Below are 25,963 nucleotides of genomic sequence, written 5' to 3'. Positions count from 1 at the left end.
ACCCATAATGGGTTTGATAATAAACTTATCAATAACGGCACAAGATCCCAAAATCATATATGGAGTAACTCATTCTATAATAATCTCACTCCTCTACTACAATAAACTTAGTACCCAAATATAACGGTCGATCAATCCCATAATATAAAACCTTATGCGATTATTGAATTCCCCAATATAAACACCAAAACCTTGCTAAAACTAAATTTGTATAACCATCTGGGAATATAATCTACGATAAATAACAATTAAAATTTGCTACTGCTACTATAAACTAATTTATATAATCATTGTTATTTAAAACAATCAAACGCAAGTATAGCAAAGGTAATTATAAATCCACGCACAATAATTACACGCAAGTTTCATAATAAACAACAAGTATTTTACTATGTCAACATAACTGAGCTTTATTACAACTAGCTAATACTCCGTATAGACTAGCATCTCAAAGGGATAGACGTGATTACATATAGTGATAATAATTCACACTATACGAACAACTCGAAAATACTAGGTGTGTGTGATTACTACTAATAATATACACTAACAATTAGAAGAGACTAAGCGTGATTACAGTTTACATATACAGATAATTCGAATAGACTAAGTACGTGTGATTACCTTCTGAGGTGACATTTTCGAGTATCAAACTCAACCGGCGTTCGAGTTTTTCCTATTACGAAAAACAACAATTTATAAAGATGAATGGCTTAGAAACTCATCGAAAGGAGAATTGTCGATAAAAAGTAGATCGAAGGACGTATCATAGAAGTGTAGTTTGTTTGGGTTTTGCTAATGGAAATCAAATTTATGATTAGAGGAAATCAGCGTGAGGTGTTTATGTGATGCAATTGGTGATTTTGATGATTAGGTAAAGAAGATGAATTTGATGCTAATTAACTCATGCACAAGGATCTTGGATTGAGAAATAGAAACGGCAGAGGCCAAGATACCTGTCTTTTTACAAAATAATTAGGGTTTATGGGTATTTATAACTCCCCACAAGAGTGCTACTAATAATAAAATAGTGTTTTAAATTTTCTGAATAAAATATTAAAAGAGACTAACTAAAAAGGAAATATCATTTATTAATACTTATAACTTCATTTTCTCTATAAAATATATAGTATAAAATCATAAAATATTGGGGTATTACAATCTACCCCCCTTAAAAGAAGTTTCGTCCCGAAACTTAAAGTTGTGAATTTTTTTTTTAGGGTATTACATGAATGACCGCCCACTTCTTCCGCCAGTGGTGCCATTTGGAAGCTTCCCCACTATCGTCCTATAAACCCCTTTGTAGCTCAGGGCTAGCCAGCCTTCCGCTGCATGAGAAACTTTAGGCAGCGAAGCTATTCTGAGAAACGCCGGGAAAGAGGGAGCAATACCCTCTAGCTCACACCTAGCTATATAACCAAACACGCCAACCCATGAGTTAGGCGTCATCTGGTTAACACCTATATTGTAGCCGTCCAACATTTCCACCACAAATGGGTGAGGTGGAAATCTCAAACACAGCTTCAAAGTGGACATGTAAACAGCAAACTCGTCGTGTACCAGGCCAATACTGGAACAGTCCATACCCCCAGGCATCCTTAAGCTATAGCCCTCGCCCAAGTTCAACGATTCACCATAGTCAGCTCCCTGGTCCCTCAAGAAATTTAACCAAGACTGAAGAGGGAAGATCTCACATGGGTGAAGATTCCCCTCCTCATTCCTTGACGAAGCCGGCGCTGGCCTCTCAGTGCGTCCTGACTCCAAGACGTATTCCTCTTCCACGGGGGATGAAGACTCCCCCTCAAAATATGGGTCCTCACTTATCCTTACCATGATATCCTGCACAAAGTCAAAATAACTGGCTCAAGACGAGGGGCATCAACCTTATCGGGAGGACGTTAAGTACAAGGTCGTCGTCCTCGAACCAACCAGAGCGGCCCACCAACAACGAAGAAAAAGGAAATAAACAAACAAGTTTCAAGAATGGGAGAGTTACCTATTGAATCAAAGAACGAGTTTCTCCGGAAATTGTGAAGATCAAGGATGAAGAAATCTAAGAACAAAATATGAACGCTACGGTGGCCCTAGATCGTCTTCTGGAGGCAAAATGATGCCGGAAATCGCCTTCTCCCTATTGCTCTCAAAACACTTCGAAAAATGAGGGGGAGTGAAACTTGAAATAGCAAGTTATTTATAGAGAGGTAACAAGTGAAGTGCCCCTGCCACGTGTCGCTGCGGCATAGGAGAGGTCAAGAATGGTAAAAACAAGATGAAGAGTTTCTACCCTTCTTGAGGGTCAAATGATGTGGCCTTGCTTAAATCCACCATGGACCTCTCACAAAATGGCACATGGCATCTGCTTTGTTGCCTCAAACAGATATGTAAAATGCTTGAACGCATCTCCCTTTGATGTTTAGACACAAGAGGCCCAACTAGCTTGGACTGGCCCAAACCCTAAAAGAAGGCACACTAAGCCCTTTTATCCCAAAACATACCATATAAGGACACATGTCCTTATCATATAGCTAGGGTTTTGGGACCAATTCCCAAAACCCCAGGCCTATAAATAGTTTAGATCCCAAGGTAAAGGGGCATTCAATTCATTCCCACCTACCTTAAACTATTCTGCTCTGCCTTCTCTTTACAAAGTATTTCTCTCTCTAGCCTATACTTACATAGGCATCAGTGGGAATTGAATATTCTACGGGAATATTCTTGTTTTGCAGGTTGCAGGAAGATCGTGCCAACGCATACATGATACCTCCGAGGAAAGGGTGACACGTCAGCACCAACAAAGTTCCAACAACACCAGTAATAATTTGACAAATCTTTTGTTCCCAACTGAATGACATGGTATTTGGAGGGAGAACCACTATAATTTTTTTTTTGGAAGGAGAATCACTAAAACTTGGATTTATGAAATTGTTTGCAAATTTGTTAAATATATAGGATTTATGAATCTATGATTTATGATTCCTACCTATACGACAGTTTGAATTATATTACACTACAAGAATTTGTATCTTTAACGACAACCTAATTACGACGGGTCAAAAAATTCGTCGCAAAAGCCTTTTGCGACGGGGCTAACAACCAAACAAAGACGGGAACAAACGTCGCAAATGTCTTATACGACGGGTTAACGACGAGATTTTTCATTAACGACGTCCCCTTTTATGACGGATTTGCGATAGGAAATCCCGTCATTAATCAACGATTAATGGCCTTTAGCAACGGAATTTCACATCGTTAATGGTACAATTTTTTGTAGTGTTAGATGTGGGTTTTCAATTAGCAAAAGATTTTACACGCACAAGGTTTACACCAGTATAGCTTAAACCTCTTGTCAAATAAAAAAATTAAAACATATTACGAAGTAATAATAATAATAAGAATAAAGTAGAAATAATGACACGATTAAAACAGAGAGTTTTATTAAGTGGCAATTTCAACTCCGAGAAGGAAGTACCTTGGGGGAAATTGCTAAGTACAAACATACTAGTACACTTTAACAACGAGAAACAAAGGGAGTACCGACTACCGAGTACGTACGTAAATTGAAACATGATTTTTACAAACATAACAAACATGCATTCATATGATGTGATCAAGTGAAACCCTGGCCTGTTGACCCGTTAACCCGTTGACTATTCTTGTGACACGGACATTTTTAAGTGATTGACATTCTTAATGAAGATGAAATTGTCAGCAAGCAAGAAATGACATAATGACATATAGGTTGGCCAGGCTTGAGGCCAAGGAGTCCAAAAGCAGCGTACGAATTCTCGGTGTCGTGGTGACACCCAACAAGAGCAGTATCCACCTTTAGATTGTCATTGTCGAGGCTTTGGAGTTCAACACGGTAGGCTCTTGCCCCCTCCATACGGTGGCACATGAATACTCCATAGGGGAATGCTGCTTTGTGGCAAGCTATTGTTGGGTTTCCAATCTCAACCACTTTCTCTACTTGAGTTATCAGATACCTGTAATTAATCAATTTAGGTTATATACATCAATATTTGTATAACTATGCATGACTAATTAATTACGCTCTTATTTTTCCATTTCATCATTCATTTGAATTTTAGCCAATCAATTAAATTTGTCATTTAAATTCAACTAGTTTTTAGCCCCCCGTGCGACGCACAGGTTACATGTTTTTTTCATATGAATTTGGTACTCGAAAACCAACTCATTCAACATTTATCTGAAAATGTAACAATTAATAAAATGTCTGCTCTATCTTCCCCTCAAAAAAATTATCTAAAAGAGTAACAAAAATGTTAATGAAAAGTTAAACATAATGAAGGAAGGTTATGAATACAAGGAGCTTTAATTAAAATTTAACAATAGACAATTATTATCTTTATTTTAAAAAGAATAATGAAAATAAATGGAGTTTTTAAAAGATGACAAGTGGCATATAATTTTTTGTGTTTTAAAATATTAGTATAGATGAGATAATTATAACTAAATTAATTAACTATGTTCTCGTCACTTTATTGTTATTGCTTATTTTTGTTAAAATAAAACAAGACCAACAAAAGGTAGAAAAAGTTGTACTCGCATGAAACATTAAGACCAAATTAGACGTACAATACTAGGGCAAAAGGAATTCATCAGATAAAAAACTAAAAAAATTATACCATAAATAGAAAAATCAGATTAGACAACACTAGATCAAAAGCTAGAAAAAATCGTACCAAATCAGAAACTAGAAAAATCATATATATCAGATCATATCATATCATATAAGAAACTAGAAAAATCATATGAAATAAGACGAGATTAGTTCAGGCGAAGAGAAAGCGAAAAGTAATTAGATTGAAGTATGAATTACTTACCGTTGGCTAATTTGCATGGGAGGGGTGACGGTAACACCAAGAACCTTAAGATCCTGACTAGGAATCGAGGGGTGAAACTCTGAATCAACAAAATCAATGATATCTTCCAAAGAAGGAGCACAAGTATGGTGACCGAACTTCGTTGGATCTTCACAACGAGTTAGAGTGGACTGCATCAGTTTTGCTTGCTTAGAGCTAGGGTTAATGGAGAAAGCAGAAAGTACTTGTTCCATGTTTGTCGAACTGAATGGTAGTTTCTCGACTTCATCTTTTGTCATAAAGGACGGGCCGAGTTCAGATGGGCCGAGGTATTGTAGTTCATGGATGGTTCCTGGTTTCATTAGGTCGTCTTCACGGATGAATATGGATGTAAACATCTTGTTTTCAAGTTGTACTGAGGATGTTTCTTGGTCGTAGTTGTACCTATGTAAATTCATTACATCGCCAATATAAAAATATAAGTTAATTTTAACTTGTGTTGGTTCAAACTTATGCATTCAACGGCGTTAAAACTTAAAAGCCTAAGAGCATGATCAGCCCCAAGTCTTAAGACTTGAGTTGTGCTAACGTGGCATATGAATCATCAGTCTTAAGATCAAACACGTAGAAATTATAGCATTGAAGTAGACGAGTCTTATCAAAGTCTTAAATTGAGTCTTGAAAAACGAAGACTCAACTTAAGACTTGGTATGTGAGGTAAATTAGATTGATATTGTACATAGATTTACAAGTCTTAAATGATTTAATGGGTGAAGAGCTAAATTTGATTGAATCTTAAGGAGTCTTAACAATAATTTAATTATTTAATATTAATGAAATGTTGACATGACAATTAAAAAAAATCTTAAGACAAGACCCCCTTGATTTTACTCTAAGATTTCTAATTCCGTACTGAATCATCCAATTCAGATTTCTAATTCCAATACCTCTTATGTGGTACAGATTTAATATCTCCCTAATTAATTGCTTTTTATTATTTAACACTATATGTATATTCAACGGCCTCGAATATTAGTATGACTCAAATTATTATTGGGCCAAGCTCGAATTCAAACTGCCAATTATCTAGCAATCGAGACTAAAATATAATTGAAGTTTGAACTGAACTCAGACCTAACTCGAACTCAAAATTAAAGTTCAAACTGAGCTCGGACCCAAACTTTAGAATATACAAATAGTTAAACGCGCTGAGCTTGGTGACCACACGCAGCTATATCCGTATGGGCTAGAGTAAAAATGTCAAATATATACCAACTGTAGAGGGCCATGGTTTTGTCCCTGTTGAAGCTTGATTTTCCTTTTTGAAAGTCAAATCCTGTCCATTTAATAAACAAAATGTGCAAACACTCAAACATCAATTAATTAGTACAAGTCCGAGAATCTAGCTCACTTAATCTTGTCTATTCTACTTATAACAGATGGAGGGAATAAAGAAATATTTAATACAAGTAAAATCTATGATAAATTTCATCACCATAAATTTTAATACCTCTAAGTAGTTGAACCATTTTGAATTTTGTAAAAATATATATTATTGGGTTTGTTTCATATATTGTATATATATATATGTTAAATATATATATGTTAAATATAATTTTTATAATGTTACTAGTACATCATTATAAGTATAGATGGTAAAAATTATACATTGGTAAACGTAAAACTCAAAATGATACTTCATCCGGTTTTTAATATTCGCAACGTTTGTGATTTCTAAACTATTCACATCTTATACTTTGACCATTGTTGGTGATTTATACGTAAAGATAACACATAGTCATGTGAGATCTTGTTAGATTCGTCTTAATGTGTATTTTCAAAATATTAACTTTTTATAATTTTTGCTTAAAAATAATTAAAGAAATAAATGATCAAAGTTGTGCATTGGCATGCGTGAAAGTTGCAAACGTTGCGATTAAAAATGAACTGAGGAAGTATAACATTTAGAAACGACGTTAAGTGTACCTGATGGATCTGGCAGCATATAACGTAGAACTGGTGGCATGGGGACGTTAGGGAATTTGATGTTCCAGTATGCTTTTGCGCTTGGAGTTGTAGTACTAGCGGTGACATCGGCAGCAACTATTTGAACCTAATATCAATTACCAGTTTACCAACATATGAATTGAATGATACGCAAATAATATATTCCGTGGCCTCAAAATTAGAAATCAAAGGAAATACGTAGCAAGTATTATCATCGAACAATGCATGACCGAACCCTGGCAAAAGAAATGCATGAAACGTATGTGTGTTACGTAGCAAGGATCGAACATCAAACCTCATGGATGAAAAGTTTCACTTCCTACCATCTCAACTAGCTACAATGTTCGTCATATTTTCACATATAAATGTAAAATACAATCTTTTAAAATTGGGCATTTTTCGAAAACGTAAACCCGACTAAAAGTAAAACCCGAAGCAACGCCCGAGCCATACACTAGTTTGAAATTAATTGTCGTGTTTAATAGTACGTACTTAATTTGTAGTAATATAAATTTAGTACTCCGTGCATGACTACTTAATCTAGGCGGAGATACTTATAATTACTCGTAACTAACATACTACTAAAGTACTAAAGAACTGGAAGAAGTATTACCGAGAAAATGAAGACGAACACAGAGATTAAGTGGTTCATAGCTACCATCTCTAAGAACTATATTGAGAAATGAGACTTAATTAAGAGAGAGAGGATAGGACTTATTATTGTATGGATATGAGCCAAAATTGCCCTGATTTATAGGGCATGTAGTATGGTTTAGGTTGACTTTGATGCTTTTAGCGGTATTGTATAAATTAGTACTCCCTCCGTCCCGGAATACTTGACCTGTTTTCCTTATCGGGCCGTCCCTTAATACTTGACCTGTTTCTAAAAATGGAAATATTCTAACAATATTATATTATTTCTCACTTCACCCCTATTAACCCACCTACCCCCTACTCCATACAAAAAATAATTAAAAATTCAACCCCTACTCTCCCCCAACCCCACCTCTTAACCCACCTCCCACTAATTACATTAAAATAATACCCCACTATCAACTACTACCTATTAAATTAAATAAGTCAATTTAAGTTCCTTAAACTCTGTGCCGGTCAAACCGGGTCGAGTATTCCGGGACGGAGGGAGTACTACGTAATACCGTTAGAGGTGGATCCACATGGGTACATGGGTAAGGTAGAGCTGAAGAGGCCCCATAAAAACTAAAAAAAATCATAAGGATACAAAGAAATACCTTACATTTAGCAACTTGTTAGATAATTACCATCTAGGAAGGAACATTATGTACTAAAATATATTTCTTTTAAGCCACCCATATGTCATTAGCCCAATTATTCCACATTTTTTTTATGATGAGATTTGTTTTTAATAGATAAGAAAGAGTGAGTACTCCGTATTAATTATAAATCAGCCATATCTATCATAAGTTAGTCAGTTTAGCTATATGTGTCAATGTTTGAGACACTCTCAAGCAACACCGCTACTGATGGGGAAATTATAAGTCGGGAGGTGATTTCTTCACCAACTCCACTACCAACGTACTTATTGTGTTGGTTAATGAGAGGTTGAGGACAACACAATACTCCGTGATATATGAAAGAAATAATGCCCTTGGTCTAACTATGCATTCAATGTTAAGTCTAATAAATGCGGTTCAGTATTAATTAACAAGTTAATAATTCAGTGAGATCAAGTGAGCTGAATGCCTAGCTAGAGGCCGCTTCGGTTCAAGTGGAATTAATGATATTAATCCACAGCTTACTCTTGACTGAACCCGTAGGGTCACACAAATAGTACGTAAACGGATCAAGTATTTAATAGAATTAAATACTCTATCTATGGATATTCGGAATCGACGGATCTTGGTTTCAGTGGGAGCTGAGATCGTCACAAGCAAGAAATGAATACTCCGGAAACGATGATATTGCCGGAAACGGAAATATGGATCGTATCGGAAATATAAATATTATCCAAGTCGTAGATGTTGCCGGAAACGGAAACATGGTACGTATCGGAAAATATTACCGGAAATGGAAATATTGCCGGAATCGGAAATATTGCCGGAAACGGAAATATTGTCAGAATCGGAAATATTATCGGAATCGGAAAATAGTTCCGGAAACGGAAATATTAAATATTTGTTCGAAACGGAAATTAATTCCGGAATCGGAAATATTAAATATTGTTCGTATCGGAAATGAATTCCGGAACCGGGAATTTAATCGGAAGCATATCGTACGAATAAGCATCGGACGAGGCTTGCCGGACGAAGGCCCAGCACGAAGCCAGGCCATCGCCCAGCAAGCAAAGACGCGCGCCAACGCCCAGCCCAAGGCAGCGCCAGGCCCACCGCAAGGCAGGCCCAGCGCGCCAAGGCAAGGCTGCCCAGCGTGGGCTGCGTGGGCCGAGCGCACGCGTGCGGGCGCCCTCGTGGCTCCGTGCGTGTGTGTTTGTGTCCATGCACAATTCCTAAATCTATTAGGATTTGGTGTATGATTAAATTCCTATTCCTATTAGAATTATTTAATTAATTAGAGTCCTTGTAGGATTCTAAGTTTAATTAAATCGTATCCTACTAGGATTCCAATTCCCTTTCCAAACCTCTATAAATAAGGGCCTATGGTCATAATTTAAAAATACGATTGAAGTATTCAAAAGGGTAAGTTTTGAAAGAAAATTCAGCCACACTCTTGCACAATAATAGCCGAAAATTCCTAAGCACCTTAAGGGCGATTCTAGTTGGTCAATCTTGAGGCGGATCCGGACGTACTGTGGACTATCTACGGAGGGACGACACTTGGAGTCCTAAAGACTTGTTCTTGTTCGGTTCGGGCGCAGCTAGGGAAGGCACGCTACAAAGTGTATGCATCTATACTATGCTAAATGATTATGTGTAAATAATATGCTTTCCTGGCTTTATGGTTTTTCCGCATGATTTATGTATTGTCATATGTATCATAACCTAACAGTGGTATCACGAGCCTCTTATTATTTTCATAATCTAAATTGCATAAACATGGTTAAATATTACAAATTTGCAAGAATTAAAAGGGGTGATTAATTTTCGTAATTGTTAATTAATTGCAAATTGCGTTTATTTAATTATATGTACGCAGTTTTTCGGCAGTTTCTTCGTTACTCATCCAAATCGAGTGATTTTTATTTCAATTCCGCATGTAAAAGGCATTCTAAAATTTTTACAAAATTAGTATTTTTCGGCAGAACCCAGAATTCTCAAATTCGAAGCTTAACTATGACTTTTCAGAGGTTTTTGTTTTTCGAACGCAAAATTTCGTAAATTTAAGATGTTAAATTAAATATTTGCGATTCTTGTTGATAAATCTTGAATTTTTGATTGACCTACTGTATATGTTTAACAAGTTTGAATGCCTAGCCTTGTTAATTATGCAATCTAATTTGTAATTATGATTAATTTGTTGAAAATTGGAATAATTTAGAATTAATTTGATTTTCATAATTAGTTAATAATTTAATTAGATACCTATGATTAAAAACCACCATAAAAATTGTAAATTTGTGTTAAATTTTCAATTTTTATGACCTAGACTTGAATCCACATTAATCGGAAATCAATTAATTAATAAATTTTCGATTTTTTGCCCTAAAATTATGAAATTAATATGATTTATTAATTTGTCATTAATTTTGAAAATAAAATTTTAATTTTTATGCGATTCGCTCATATAACTTGCACGCACAAAGCAATGGACGCTACGTGTTACCCTTAAGGGGTGTTGTATAGTGCGGGCATGCGACGACGAGCAAGGGAGCTCGTCGCCCATGCGGTACGAATGCAATGAGCAAGGCTATGGTTCACGAGCATAAGGCAGCATCCCTGCCTTGTGTCGTGTGCTGTGAGCGATGGGCGAGTGGGCAAGGGCGAGAGCAAGGCAGCGTGCATTCGCGTGCAACGCGCACTGCCTCGCGCAAGCGAGCGATGCCTCGGGCGCAGCGAGCGCTGGCTCGCGTGCGACGGGCGCTACGCCCAGCATCGAACGACAGCGCGCAGCGAGCGATGGCTCGCGTGCATCGAGCGCTGGCGCGCGCAGCGAGCAGTTGCCTCGTGTGCTTCGATGGTACCTTGCGATGGTGTGCAGCGACGAATGCGACGCAGCACATAGGCTGCGCGCACATGGCCAGCGATGGCTGCGTGCGTGTGGCCTATGGCTGTGCGTTGCGTGGTGATGTTGCGTACCTTATGTTACGATTAGATCGTTTTAAAATTTTAATTTGAAATTTTCAGTTTACTTAATTTTAATTAATTTTAAAATTAATAATTTAAGTTATTTTCTTGGATTTTAATTTTGAATATTATAATTATAATAAATTTCATTTATTCTAATTATTTTACTAAAATTAAAATCATGAATTAATTTAAATACGACTGAAAATAAATTAAATATGTGGATTCAATTATAAATTTATATGAGCTTTAAATTTTAATTAAATTTGTATGTTTCCGGTTAGACTAGAAATACATTTTTATGTTTAAAATTAGTAAAGCATATGAATTTATTGGTTTAAGTGGGAGCCCTTTTAGTCATAAACTCTTGATTAGGTCTACAAATCCTTAAGGTTAAAACAACTTGATTAGAATTAATAAGGACTGAATAATTTGTAGATTATTGGTGCCCTTGATTAATTGCTGCAAATATTTATGTGATGCATAACGTGTTTTATTAACCAGCTATGTGGGCCATTCATGATAATGAATGGGTGAATGGTATATATTGTATATGTACTGTTTTGCAGGTTATGAAGTGACTAGTATGGCCCAAATAGGATAGAAAATATGGTCTGCGTACCATTAATTTGAATGTAATTGGTCTAAAGTACCAAAATTGTTTTTCAATTCAAATATGGTCTGCGTACCATCAAATAGTTGTAATTAGTTTAATTATAGCTTATCCTATTTGAAGTAAATGGTGCCTCCCACGGAGATTTTCGAGACGGACTTTGAATTTGGAGCTTCAAGATGAAGTCGGGCCATACTAGATCACATTTATCTTATGCATGCTTTAAGTTATTTATTGCTTTAAATATGTCTTAATTATGCATGAGATTGTGGCTTGATTATGTTGCATGATTAAGGATTTTAGTTCACTTAAAATCTAACCAACATAGTAAGAGCCTTAAGTTCCAAACTTAAAAAAAAAAATTGAGTTAAAAGGTGCCATGCCAAAATATACACTTACTTGGATATCCTTTACATCAATCTAGTAATAGTTTTCGCTCAGCGAGGTGTTACTTATTGGTCCTAAAGGGGCAAGGTACACAAATAATTGTGAGTACATGTTAGTTTTGGTGAAACTCAACGATATAAGTAAGGAGTCCTTTTATGTCGTGGAAAAATCGATAGGTTTACCTAATAAGTTCTTAGACGTGCCTATCAACCAAGAATAGTTTCTAGACAATTAGCAAAAGGTTTTTGCTTACCTAAGATATTTTAGGATTGAGTCGACAAACTGTGATTAATTCTTCAATGGATTTTAGGATCTTGGAATCATTTTATTCACACCTGCCGGAACAATAAATTCGAATAAAATGTAATAACTTGTTTGAATTGCATGATTGCTTTAATTTTCAAGTTATTATTCATGATAAATGTTTAGACTTTTCATGCTTCAATGTATGTTTTAATTATTGTGTATAATTAAATATCTTGCACTGCGGTAAATCCTTTTAGAAATGTAACAGTAAATTTCCTCGATTGGTAATGAATCCAAGTACGATTCACGGAAATGAGAGAAAATGAGCAATTTAAATGTACGTTTCTTTTAGTGACTTTTATGGTTGTTTTCGAGTATCAAAATCGAATGGCGAACCGATTGGTGCTTGTGGATTCAAAATACAATGTAGTTTTGAGATCATAAAGCATTGAGTTTAAACGCTCAGCTATACCAATGGTTAACAACCTAAAATCTTTGTCCATTTAATTCTCGAATGAGTCTAGTCCCTAGACATTCGAATAGATCGATGCTTAGAGAACTTTAGAAGCTTCTGGTAAGATCATCTAGTTGAAACAAAATATTCAACATAAATGGTAAGAACCTTGTTGGAATGACATTGGACATCACTAACAAAGTATAAAAGTCAACACTAAAGAATTCAATTCTTAAGACTATAAGAAAGGGTACAAGAAATAGGAAAACAAGGAACAAATGGAAGGAATTTACGATTCCGTTTCTACCTATAAGTTTATGTTTAAAGAGAAGTGACCTAGCAATCAAACTTCCTTGGTATCACATACCGCTTGAGGTTCTTACTTCGGTAATAACTCAAACAATGGAAGCTAGGCTACACTAATGACCTACAAGTGGGAAATGAAGCATGGCAATGCTACATTAGTTGTAGGGTCATCTAGTTTGTTTTAAGTCCTTTCAAAGGCTGGAACTTGATGGCTATTTTGTTCCATAATCAGCATACCTAAATTTCTGCTTCAAACACAGAAGGACTCACATTCAAGGAAAACAAAAACAATGTTTGTTTGTTTATTTGAAATGGTCATTTGCGGGTTGAGTCAATATGCTTGATTAAAACAAACAACTCTTTAACAATAAAACTTTACTAGGTTCAAATCAATCTCTTGATTTGAGTTCCACTGACCTTTAGCATTGTTGCTTAGACCATATCAACAAGTTAACATTCAAAAGCTCTATTTTGATGGACTTTTGAAAGTTCATTGATTTCTAAATACATTTAAGACAACTAGTCTTACTTGTTGAAAGTAACAAAAGATATGAACTATTGTTAGAACGCCTAGACAATAAAGTTCAAAGCTAAAGAAAGGTTTTATGACTTTATTATTTCACACAGATTTGAGTGAATATAGGTTTATTTACTCAATGTGATATAAGTTTGAATCTGTTTGGCTAGTTCAAAGATTCAGAAGTATAAATCCCACTTGGTAAGAAATCATAAAGATCTAGGTTAGATCAAGTTGATGATTACTTGAGACCAAATATGATCATCAATGATTGTGTGTTGTAATTTCACAATCTAGGTCCATAAGATATGGCATATCTTAGTTGGAATAATCGAAGTCAATTAGTACTTGATTCGATTAATGATGAATCATAAAGACTTTTCCTATAATTTCTAAAACAAAATGCTCAACTACCACCAAACTAAACCAAATTCGTCAAAGCTATTAAAAAGTAATTTCAAAATAACTTTTCATAAAATATATCTAGAGAGTTGCAAAACTCAGTGGGAGCTTAGTGTTTGTCATTCGACAAAATAAGGCCCAAGTATAGATATATGTTTCATTGTGATTTATTCAAATGAGACACAAGGGTATTGTTTCTACCACGAATTTTTGAGAACATAATGTTTGTTTGCTCGAAATAATGTCCTTTTGGAGATTCTTTCCAAAATGACAAGTGGGAGAAAATAGACCTCGAAAGTCTTCGAGGCGAACAACAAACATAAACGGACATTCCGGAGGCTTTTCGAAGTTCTTTAGAAAATCCGAACACGTATTCTTTAAGGACTTTAGAATTGGCTTTAAAGAATAAACATCTCTTAGAAGACTTTACAAGTGCTTCAAGGAGAACAGAATATTCAAAGGACTTTCAAGTGGCTATTGATATTCTATTGTTTAATGTTCTATACCCAAGTAGGCATAGAGTTCAAGTCACTGAAACTATGAGATTCTTCTATTAGATAGTGAAGAAACATGGAGTTCAGGTCACTAAAACTATGAGGTTCCTCTATTAGATAGTGAAGAAACCTACAACTTTCAGTCAAACTATTATCATGTAGATTAATGAGTTTATGACTTGTAAGAAAGCTATGACGAAATATAGATTCCCTAAAATGGTTAGAGGCCATATATAGACTCAAATGTTTTAAATGGTTAGAGGCCATAAAACATACTCAATGTTTTGATGACAAAATTGAAATTTTGTTGATTTGCAAGAATAGTTTCACACCTATTGGTTGCAAGTTTGTTTTAAGGATAAAAACCATCAAACATGGAATTGTGTTCACACACAAAGCTAGATTAGTTGCTAAAGGTTACAAGCAAATTCACGACGTAGATTGTGTTGAAGCCTCATGCAAAATCGTAATGCTTAAGTCTATAATTCAAGCAATGATTGCATATTGGTACATATGGCAATTGGATGACAAAACGTATTCCTCAATCAAATGTTGGAAGAAAACTATGTACATGGCATGTCATAGAATTTGTGGATCCAAATAAATGCTTGAAAAGGAATGCTAGCTTATGAAATCTAAGTACAGATTTAAGCAAGCAATTGGGAATTAGAAATGTATTTTAGTGAAGCTAATAAGTATTTTAGTTTCATAAAATGTACATGACTCTTATAGATATATAAGAAGTTTAGTGGAGTACGTAAAACTTAATTGGTCCTATGTGTATCACAGACATATCTCTATATTGTGAAATAAGATTCAAATTCTAATAACTTAGATTTGAAATTATTCATCAATGACGGGCCAAGGCGAAACTTAGTACATATTGGGTTTTAAGATCTATTTACAAAGATCTTATAATATTGTTTTGGATTAAGTAATGGCATTTACTAAATCAAACACGAAAGACTCCATTGGAGATATTCGACCCATATGAATAAATCTAAGTAAAGAATGTTTGAACTATGTATAAGCATTTACTAAGTTAAACATCAAAGGATCTAAGTAAGATTCTTAACCTATATTATATGTCAAAGAATTTAGCTGGATTTAGTATCTACTGAAACTAGATGAGCTAAAGTTACATGAATAGAATTCAATTGGGAATTATTCTGCAAAAGAATTTATCATGTATGATATAATATGAGGATCGCCAAAAACGTATCGTATAGGCATGACGAACATATACCAATCTCTACTGATCTAAGTGAAGATCAACTAGATTGAGATCAAGAATACTTATGGTACTTGAAAAGGTACATAGGAATAGTTCTTGATTCAAGGAAATAAAGATATGCTAAATACTGATGCTACACGCATAAACACTGGCAAAGGATCAAGCAAGACCCTTTGGAGTTAACCATTGATAAGGACGAGCTATAGAGCATCATGTTTTGAAATGGCAACATGGATTGGAGACCATGAGCTGTTGCGTGGGATATTAAAATATTAATTTCTATGTTCTAAGATACAGCTGGAAAGTATTCCACATATCTGTGAACTGCTTGGATAAGTAATTCCAAACAAAGCATCACTAGCAACCTATAAATTTGAAGTAAAAGTACTTTTTTCCTAAGAAGCAATAAAACAGGGTTGTTTATGTTAAAGAGTTCTTCATTGAACTTGGGTAGATCACATGTCTGCTGGCTTGATGGTTCTTCATTGAAAAATTCGTAGAACCACTCTTGAAGCAAGAAAAGACTAGATCACAAAATAAACATACTCAAAAGATCTTATCATCTATCTCGAAGAACATTCGATGAAAAGGATATTAAGATTGGCAAAGCATGATAACTAAACCTATGCAACAAGTGAGAAACAACACTCACATTGTGGCATTGGAAATCAAGCATAGCTTTGAATTCCATGAACTGTTTTAAAGATGGGTTTGAGGCCCATGGTTGTAAAACATTGGGGTTGAACATTTATCATATATGAAATGTATTTTCATATTCCATTTAATCTTGGTTTAGTATTAAATGATGAGTCCCTTCAATTTGACAATATATTCAAGATGGACTGTCAGGACCAGTCCTGTGACTAAGAAATGTCTATCAAGTGAACTTGAATGTCAAAAGTTGAAAATGGTCCCTGGTCGGAGTTTTCTATAAAATTGGACGCATAGAAAACGTTAGACGACTAGAATGCAAGATGACTAGTAGTTCTGTTTCTTGAACTATGTGGGCATGGCAATGTCATAATCATTTGCATAGATACTTACTTTGGGAAGACTAGTATCGGACAGACCTATGAGACTTTACTGTAAGAGATGAAAATCTGTCATAAGTAAATTTCATTAAAATTATTAGACACTAAATCCTCAATACCTGAGTGATTTGAGATTACTTATTTGAGAACTGGTTGCTTTGACGTTGACCAACCGTCGCACCGTAAAAGGAGGCTATAAAGGCAACGCTCAGGTAATCACCTATCAAACGAAGTCTAATCTCAAGATCGCAAGATTGGGATTGTCCTCCCATAAATCGGGATGAGATGCTTAAAAGTTGTACAAGGCCACTCGGAGAGCTAGAAACTGTGAAATGCATGGCCGTGCTCAGATGAATCATAGGTTATGATTATCTGCTTATTTGATCAGTTGAACTCTGAAACCGAGAAACACCTCTGGACATAATAAGGATGACAACTTTTACCTTATGTTCAAGAGCAAGCATCGAGCGACAAAGGAATTAGGAAATGCACACTTGTCCCTAAGGACAAGTGGGAGACTGAAGGAAATAATGCCCTTGGTCCAAGTATGCATTCAATGTTAAGTCTAATAAATGCGGTTCAGTATTAATTAACAAGTTAATAATTCAGTGAGATCAAGTGAGCTGAATGCCTAGCTAGAGGCTGCTTCGATTCAAGTGGAATTAATGATATTAATCCACAGCTTACTCTTGACTGAACCCGTAGGGTCACACAAATAGTACGTAAACGGATCAAGTATTTAATGGCATTAAATACTCTATCTATGGATATTCGGAATCGACGGATCTTGGTTTCAGTGGGAGCTGAGATCGTCACAAGCAAGAAATGAATACTCCGGAAACGATGATATTGCCGGAAACGGAAATATGGATCGTATCGGAAATATAAATATTATCCAAGTCGTAGATGTTGCCGGAAACGGAAACATGGTACGTATCGGAAAATATTACCGGAAATGGAAATATTGCCGGAATCGGAAATATTGCCGGAAACGGAAATATTGTCAGAATCGGAAATATTATCGGAATCGGAAAATAGTTCCGGAAACGGAAATATTAAATATTTGTTCGAAACGGAAATTAACTCCGGAATCGGAAATATTAAATATTGTTCGTATCGGAAATGAATTCCGGAACCGGGAATTTAATCGGAAGCGTATCGTACGAATAAGCATCGGACGAGGCTTGCCGGACGAAGGCCCAGCACGAAGCCAAGCCATCGCCCAGCAAGCAAAGACGCGCGCCAACGCCCAGCCCAAGGCAGCGTCAGGCCCACCGCAAGGCAGGCCCAGCGCGCCAAGGCAAGGCTGCCCAGCGTGGGCTGCGTGGGCCGAGCGCACGCGTGCGGGCGCCCTCGTGGCTCCGTGCGTGTGTGTTTGTGTCCATGCACAATTCCTAAATCTATTAGGATTTGGTGTATGATTAAATTCCTATTCCTATTAGGATTATTTAATTAATTAGAGTCCTTGTAGGATTCTAAGTTTAATTAAATCGTATCCTACTAGGATTCCAATTCCCTTTCCAAACCTCTATAAATAAGGACCTAGGGTCATAATTTAAAAATACGATTGAAGTATTCAAAAGGGTAAGTTTTGAAAGAAAATTCAGCCACACTCTTGCACAATAATAGCCGAAAATTCCTAAGCACCTTAAGGGCGATTCTAGTTGGTCAATCTTGAGGCGGATCCGGACGTACTGTGGACTATCTACGGAGGGACGACACTTGGAGTCCTAAAGACTTGTTCTTGTTCGGTTCGGGCGCAGCTAGGGAAGGCACGCCACAAAGTGTATGCATCTATACTATGCTAAATTATTATGTGTAAATAATATGCTTTCCTGGCTTTATGGTTTTTCCGCATGATTTATGTATTGTCATATGTATCATAACCTAACAATACACACTATCTTTTTTAAAAAATTGTTGCACCATTTTGACTTTTGCACGGTTCACTTTTCTTACTTTGACCATAATTATCTACTAATAATTGTAAACAAACATCTATACTAATATATTAAAGGGCGTTTGTAAGAAAGTATACAATGCCACGTGGCGCCCTCCTCTTTCAATTTGACACATGTCATTACATGTCATTACATGTCATCCAATATTATTTTAAAATTACAAATACAAGATTCGAGCCCATGACTTGGTGATTGGAACCACTAATGACTTATCCACTTGGCTATGCAAATTTACGTGTTGTATTTTGCAAACGATATATAATAAACTGATAGTAAAGAAAGAAAAATGATTTTAATAAAAATAGGAGTTAATTATGATTTGTTTTTATTTTTTTTTTACAGAAAAATAGGCATAGTTACCATTATTCAAGTGATGACTCGGCCTTCGGGGCATCGCCCGAGCCCAAAATCTATTTATTACATAAAATGTTATTGGCACTACAAAAATTAAGAGCAAAGAGGGCGTGAATATTAAAACAAGAAGGACAACTTGTTTTCGCCTTTGAAGATCTAATCAAACAGGATAAGTTGATATTCGCCTTTTAATATTTAACCAAATATGGCGATAGTAAAGAATTCTCCCTCATTGATTTAAATAAGAAGACGGCTGGTTAAATTTCGCCCTCCTTAATCATACTTTGTCTTGACGCACTCTGCAGCAACTAGCAATCCTTCACCGAAAATGATACACACTGAAAATTTTTATTCGTTTTCCTCCAAAATCCTTTGCAGAGCTCGACCTATTGGATTCATAGCTCTGTTCAAATTTCTCTCTTTCCCTTTCGTAAATCTCCAACCAAAAACCTTCACAAGTTATCCAGTAAACCCTAATTTAATCAAAAACTGGTCAAATTGCTCAACCCGTTCGTTGCTCAGTTCGTAAGCTTACTGATTTGTTCGAATATTTCTCGATTCTGTTGAAATTAGGTCAAATTCTGACTTTTTGGTATATTCTCTTCTGTTTCATTATTTTTTCCCATTAATTTTGTGTTTTTTGCTGGTAGAATTTCGACTTTGTTGGTAGATATCTTACATCTTCTTTTCTCTTAGATCTCAATGTCTTTCTATGATTTGAAACATATATGAAGGTTTTGTTGAATATTATGTGTTTTTAATGGTTTAATTCAACATTTTTTTTATGGAGAATTAGACCCGATCTTCGGATTGTCGAACTACATTATATTACAACCTAAGATTATTCAATGGGCTAGCCCTCATTGTTGCGGTGCTGCAATGAGTCTAGATGACGCTTAGAACCAGATGAGTTGGAATTCGTACCGTGCGAGGTGTAACCAAGTGGCCCAAGCCTTGCAAACCAGTGCGCAAGCTTTCTTGTCATCGGTGTCGAGTTTGCTGAACACTCGTGGTTCCATGATAGAGACAATGGAAGCTACTTCAGATGCTGGAGTCTTTGCTCCTTCAGCGCTAACTGCTACCTTATCTGGACTCATGCACTTAGGAATACATGTTTCCCAATCAATTAGTGGAATTTCACCTTATTCTTCAAGTTGAATTATCCTGAAATCTTCAAAGTTTAAAGAACCATTAGTTCGGTTGGATCTTCTTTAGTTTCATCGAGTGAAAGGAGATTTATGGAAATTGGTTCCTTAGAACTAGCACGCTTCGCCTTAGATCTGTGCTGAAGTTCGAGCCTTAGTGTATGGCTATCATCGGTGATGTGACCGACAAGTTGATGATAATGACAATACTTAAGAAGATATGGGCCTAAAATTCCACCCTCGGGCCTCCCGGGCAAAGGTAAGAGTTCACCTTGCTTGTACAATCGGGTTTACAAAGCTGATTGAGATTCTTGTTTTCTTGGTGGAGCGTGAACTACGACTAGTGTTCCTCGATCGATTAGATTCTCGATAGTGCAACTCAGATCATAGCATTGATCAGTTATATACCTATACTTGCGATAGTGCAATAATCTCTCTTCAAGGCGCATGAGGGAGTATCAGAGTACACTGATGCTTTGGTTTTGAGAATACCTCTCTTCGGTAGCGCTCAAAAATGAAACTCATCGATTCATCGAGTGAGTGAATTTCTTTCCTTGAGTAGGGTTTCTTGGTGCAGTTTTACGTCTGATTTCTTGTAGTTTCATGACATCAATGCCATACATGTATTGTTCCATGTGAGCAAGACTTATGTACTTGAACGAGACCATGTGGCAATAGTAGAAATCATTTAGATTCCTAAGGAGGATAAGCATGAACTCCATATCAGTAATCGGCTCAAGAAATGTGGCTCAAATGTTAGAGCCTCTGGAGTAGAAATGAGAGAAATATTTTGGTTCTGCTTGATTGGTGAGATTTAAAGTGAGCATCCTTCATCTTCTCTTTGGTATTCATGAACCCATTCACAGAAGGCTGACATTATTTCGTCCCATGAGTTTTGATCACAGGGATGAAGATAGTTAAATCAGGATAATGCAGGTCTTTCTAGACTGCGAGCAAAGAGCATAGGGAGGTGTTCTTCCGGCACACCAAGACAAAGTGTTGATGAACTGCACGTATAGATGCAAGATAAGATCACCGGTTCCATCGAACTTGTTGAAGAGGCAGTAAGCTCTGGTACTATTCCCTGTGCATGTACGTGGGAAATATGTTCATCTCATGCAGTAATGTGCGTCTTGTTCGATACACGACTTTGTAACTTGGGACAAAATCATTTGTTCTGAGTCTATTTCTGATGTAATTACGATCGAACAAGAAAGTGAAGAGAGGATTCATGGACTCGATGAATGAAGAGGAGGATTAATGGTTCCTCGTATAGCATGGTTGCAAGGGGAAAGCTAGTTCATCTCTAGGGCATGGCAGGGGCTGGGAATTTCTTAGAGGATGATGATGTGGTATCAAATGATGACCGAGCTTTTGACGGGAAAACGGAGGAAAATTGCCCTACCATTCTCCTTACTAAGGAAGAGAAAAAGCGGCTCCGTATGGAAAAATGCCCTGATTATCAAGCTATTTTATAAGAAATTGAGTAATGCGGTTTAGACATCTAAGGCTTAAATGGAGCCTAAAAGGAGATATCTCTCTAACGGACGTTGGGTGTACGTGCCTATTATGTGGTGAGATTGACTTCAATGGAGGACTATGATTTTGTAATGACTCAAGGTCATTGGATGATAGGGGATAGTTATTTGACTATTCGAAAATATTTTGTGCCGGATGAGTCCTCGATTAAAACCCTAACTACTTGGGTGAGAATTCCCAACTTCTCTGTGGAATACTTTGAGAAAAAATTCCTATAAAAATTTGGCAGACTGGTGCAAATTGATAGAAATACTGAATCCATGGATAGAAAGTAAACTTTATTGTACATTTCCAATTATGGTGGTAAAAAAGAGAGTTTAATATTGCTTTTCAACATATACGAAGTATGGTGGTATGATAATTTGGTTCTTATAAATTTCCAATTAGTCATTATAGTTTGTAGAATATTGTAGTAAATTTCAATTGTTTCCTCTTTGATATCTTCATTGTGTTCATCATTTGATTTTCTTTGATATGCTAATTTAATTGTTTTTTAAAAAAAATATTGAATTTATTTCCTAATATAGTCGGCTAATGAGAATTGAGGAATTTAGGATGAAGCCCTCTCATTCTCTATTACTCTAATTTAATAATATAGATTTTATTTGTTTCATATTCTAATTTCAATTTCATTATACATTTATACGCCTTCCAAACACGTCATATTTTATTTTATTTCTACATTTTTGTATCTTCCCCTATATTTCATAGACAATATAAGTATACACCCGAATTTCTAAACTAAGAAACTCGTGCATAACACGGGATAAAAACTAATTTTATTTGATTAATTTACATAGTGAAGATAATTAGATGGAATTGGAATCAGGGGCGGAGCCAAGGGGGGGGGGCATGACTAGAGCTGGCAAAAATTGACCCAACCCACCAACCCAACCCGAACCCAACCCAATAATAAAGGGTTGGGTCAAGATTTTCAACCTGTTTAATTAAATGGGTCAACCCAACCCAACCCGTTTAATTAAATGGGTTGGGTCGGGTTGAAATTTTCAACCCGAAAACAACCCGTCTAACCCGTTTAAGTGCAAGCAAGTATGTAATATATATATGTATAATGTGATTTGAAAGATTTTATTTCTCATTTTCCCTTCAACATTGAATAATTATTTGACGTTTTGATTCATGTCAAATACATATTGAAAAATTACTTTTTGCAATGAGATATGCCATAACAAAATCACCTCGCAATTCTATAGTCAAATCAATTTACAATTAAAAGTGGGAAAAAAAAATTAAACGGGTCAACTTCAGGTCAACCCGTTTATAGTTGGGTTGGGTTGGGTTGAAAATCTCAACCCGTTTAATTAAACAGGTCGGGTTGGGAAAATCTCAACCTGTTTATAAATGGGTCGACCTGATTTCGACCCAACCCAACCCATTGCCAGCTCTAGGCATGACTAATTACTAAATCTTGCAGTTATAAACACAAAAAACAAGTAGTTGAGATGGCAAATGTAAATTCATAGGACATTTTGATAGCCCATCTCAGGTTCAACTCCCAGTACACGCAAATTTTAGTTGCCTATTATTACTTTTTGTTTTTACTTTCATATTCTTCTTTCATTTATTGGTTGTTATGTTTTTTTGTTCCTTCAAAAATTGTTCCAATTCTGACTTTGACAACTTCATTTTTATGGCCAACATTAACAAATTATTTAAAAGGTTAAAAAAGGATTAAAAAGTATATTTTGAGCACATGATGTTTTTTTATGCTCGAAGGGATATGAATATATTATGTATAACTTACATCGTAGTATATATGGCCCCCACAATTAAAAATTTCTGGACCCGCCGCTGATTGGAATTGCATTATTGAATGGAAGTGGGAGCAGAAGCATGACCTACCAATAATACCTTTTTTTTGTTGGTAGTTAATATGAAAAAACCCTACTAAATCAGAACCTATCTATCTTAAGTTAGTCAGTTCAGCTACACATAGTCAACGCTTGAGTCACTCTCAAGTCTCAAATATAACACAGTTGATGGGGCTCGATCTTGTGAGTTCGTAACCAACTTGGAAATGTAACATTGGTTTTGATTACCACGTTCATTGGATGATACATCATCCACGAGATGCCTTTATCTACTTGCAATAGCGCCCCTCCCGCCCTCCGACTTAAGGTTGAGTTTGATTATTAATTTACTATGTTTATTGGCTACATTATCCATTAGATGCCCTTATCTACGTAATCATAAACCCTATGTAGGAACCGGATTGACTCTTTGCCTTTCCTTCTGATTAATCTCGTTACGAGATATTGCAGGACTATATATAATTATATCCAGGTTTCATTGAATATAATCATGCACATTATATCCTCAATTTTTTTTTTTTTTTTGTGATGTAAAATTAAGTGTAGCTTCTCCTTCAATATGGGATAAATGTTTGTGGGGTAATCCTCCATGAAAACCAGTACTTCCTCGTAGAGGAGGGAAGTCTTGCAAAGCTAAAAAATACAAACTTCAATTCAATCGATCTGCTAGCTAATGTATAAGGATGTTACATTTATTAAATTCCATCTAACTCAATATGTAGCTAGCTAGAAATAGATTGATTTGCAGATCGAGTTGTAGCACATTGGCCATTGGAGCTCAATAGTAACCTTTCCCTACACAATTGAGACACCGTTGTATGCTGAAATAAAGCACAACCATATCATATAAAAACTAGTTGAATTATGTGAGTTTGTTAGAGATATAGGAAAGTATATTAGTGTTGTCTGTATTGGAAAGAAAAAATTATACAAATAATTAAAAAGACTAACCTATGGCCATCACAAGTTGGGCATTGACAAGGGTTGATATGAATAGGATCATACAAAGGAGACCATTGTATAGTAGCATTGCCTTTGCAAAGTTTGCAAATGTGGAACCCTTTTCCTTTACATCCTTGGCATGGCTTCGCCGTGCTTTTCTGAAACAAACAACATCACATTAAATATCGTGAAATTAAGTATTAGATATCTAACAGTTAGCTAAGCAGGACAAGTTTATCCCGACCCGTCTTAACAACCATATACCATGTGTGTACATGTACATGTATGCAGCCAAGTTACTGGAAATGTATGGGATAGATAATTAGATACCCTTTTAGCTTCAGTCGCAGATTGGATGACTTTGATGGTGGTGGAAGCGGCGAAAGAGATACAGATTATACCACCAGCTACTATAGCTCCAGTTTTTGCTAGTGTTTGGAGTGGCTGGGGAACTTCCATACTTGTTTTGCTTTCTCTGAGGCCTTTTATCAAACACTTGGTAGGCGTTGGCTCTCCTTTCCCAAAATTTACTCCATTTGGAATGCAGAAATATATGGCAGATGGATAAAGCTAGGGAGAAGATATTATGGGTTGGAATTTGGAAAATAAGGCTACGGCATAAACTGTGAAAATTGGCTCTACTTTATGTACGGTCTTATAGGCCCTTTAGAACCCCAAAATACTTGGTGGCCTATTCTTCTTATTAGGCCCAATTTTAAGTTTACCATACAACGATTGAAGTCTTTAAGCTAGCAAACTACTTTATTCGTGCTAAAAGGTCGCTTCATTGCAACTTATTGGGTCAAATATTGAAAACTTGTCAACATTATTATAAATCAACTCGGTACATCAAAATGAAGATTATTATAAAAACAATTGAACATTATTAAATATACTAATTCTTAAATGGACTTGGTCCACACTAAATTTATTGTGGACCATGTCTTAAAATAAAATTAATAACTTGTTCCTATTTTATTTTGGCACTTTATTAGGATTATTATGAAAATAAAATATCAAATTAGTATCGTTGATACATGTTGTATTTGAGTAATGTGATTTTAAGTCACAATTCGCTTTTAAAAACATAGGGTTACTATGTTTCAAAAAATGGTTACTATGTCTAAGAATTTTGGTGTTTAATTTATTATAGTTTATATAAACAATAAAGGTCACTATGAGTTAAAAATAGTGCTAGAGAAAACTATTGATTTTGGATCCACACAAATATTATTGTGGACCAGGTCCACGCAAGAATAATAAAACGGAAATTGATCCACGAAAACTTTAAATTATGTACTCGAGCGTTTGTTTTTGCTTCTCAGTGCCGATTTCAGGCACATTCGTCGATTTTTCAGTACTGGAGCAAAAAAATCAAAAGTTACAGTTTGGTAAAATAATGAAAGAATTTAAATAAAAACTTCAGTGAGACATTATTATGTCTAATAAATTGAAC

At 35.7% G+C, this 25,963-nt stretch overlaps 1 protein-coding gene and 1 pseudogene across 2 annotated transcripts; both read right to left on the bottom strand.

Moving 5' to 3' along the window:
- Positions 1 to 3,418: 3,418 nt before the first annotated feature.
- LOC130467021 (BURP domain-containing protein 5-like) lies at positions 3,419 to 7,561 on the bottom strand (annotated as a pseudogene).
- A 16,562-nt stretch (positions 7,562 to 24,123) lies between these two features.
- Positions 24,124 to 25,199, bottom strand: LOC110777090 (uncharacterized). 2 transcript variants are annotated; one of them, XM_021981705.2, is made up of 3 exons: positions 24,838 to 25,199; positions 24,517 to 24,665; positions 24,124 to 24,360 (listed from the first exon to the last, which is right to left on the bottom strand). In XM_021981705.2, exons 1-3 carry the CDS (start codon positions 24,964 to 24,966, stop codon positions 24,288 to 24,290), a joined length of 351 nt encoding a protein of 116 aa, XP_021837397.1. In that variant the 5' UTR covers positions 24,967 to 25,199; the 3' UTR covers positions 24,124 to 24,287. The 2 variants fall into 2 exon arrangements, with proteins under 2 accessions (XP_021837397.1, XP_021837398.1); XM_021981706.2 differs by having other exon boundaries at positions 24,124 to 24,386; positions 24,838 to 25,180.
- Positions 25,200 to 25,963: the final 764 nt, after the last annotated feature.

This window comes from Spinacia oleracea, chromosome 2 (assembly GCF_020520425.1).
Source record: "Spinacia oleracea cultivar Varoflay chromosome 2, BTI_SOV_V1, whole genome shotgun sequence".
Classification (NCBI taxonomy): domain Eukaryota; kingdom Viridiplantae; phylum Streptophyta; class Magnoliopsida; order Caryophyllales; family Amaranthaceae; genus Spinacia; species Spinacia oleracea.
Note: the sequence above shows the minus strand (reverse complement) of the source record. Positions and strands in the feature narration are given on the sequence as shown.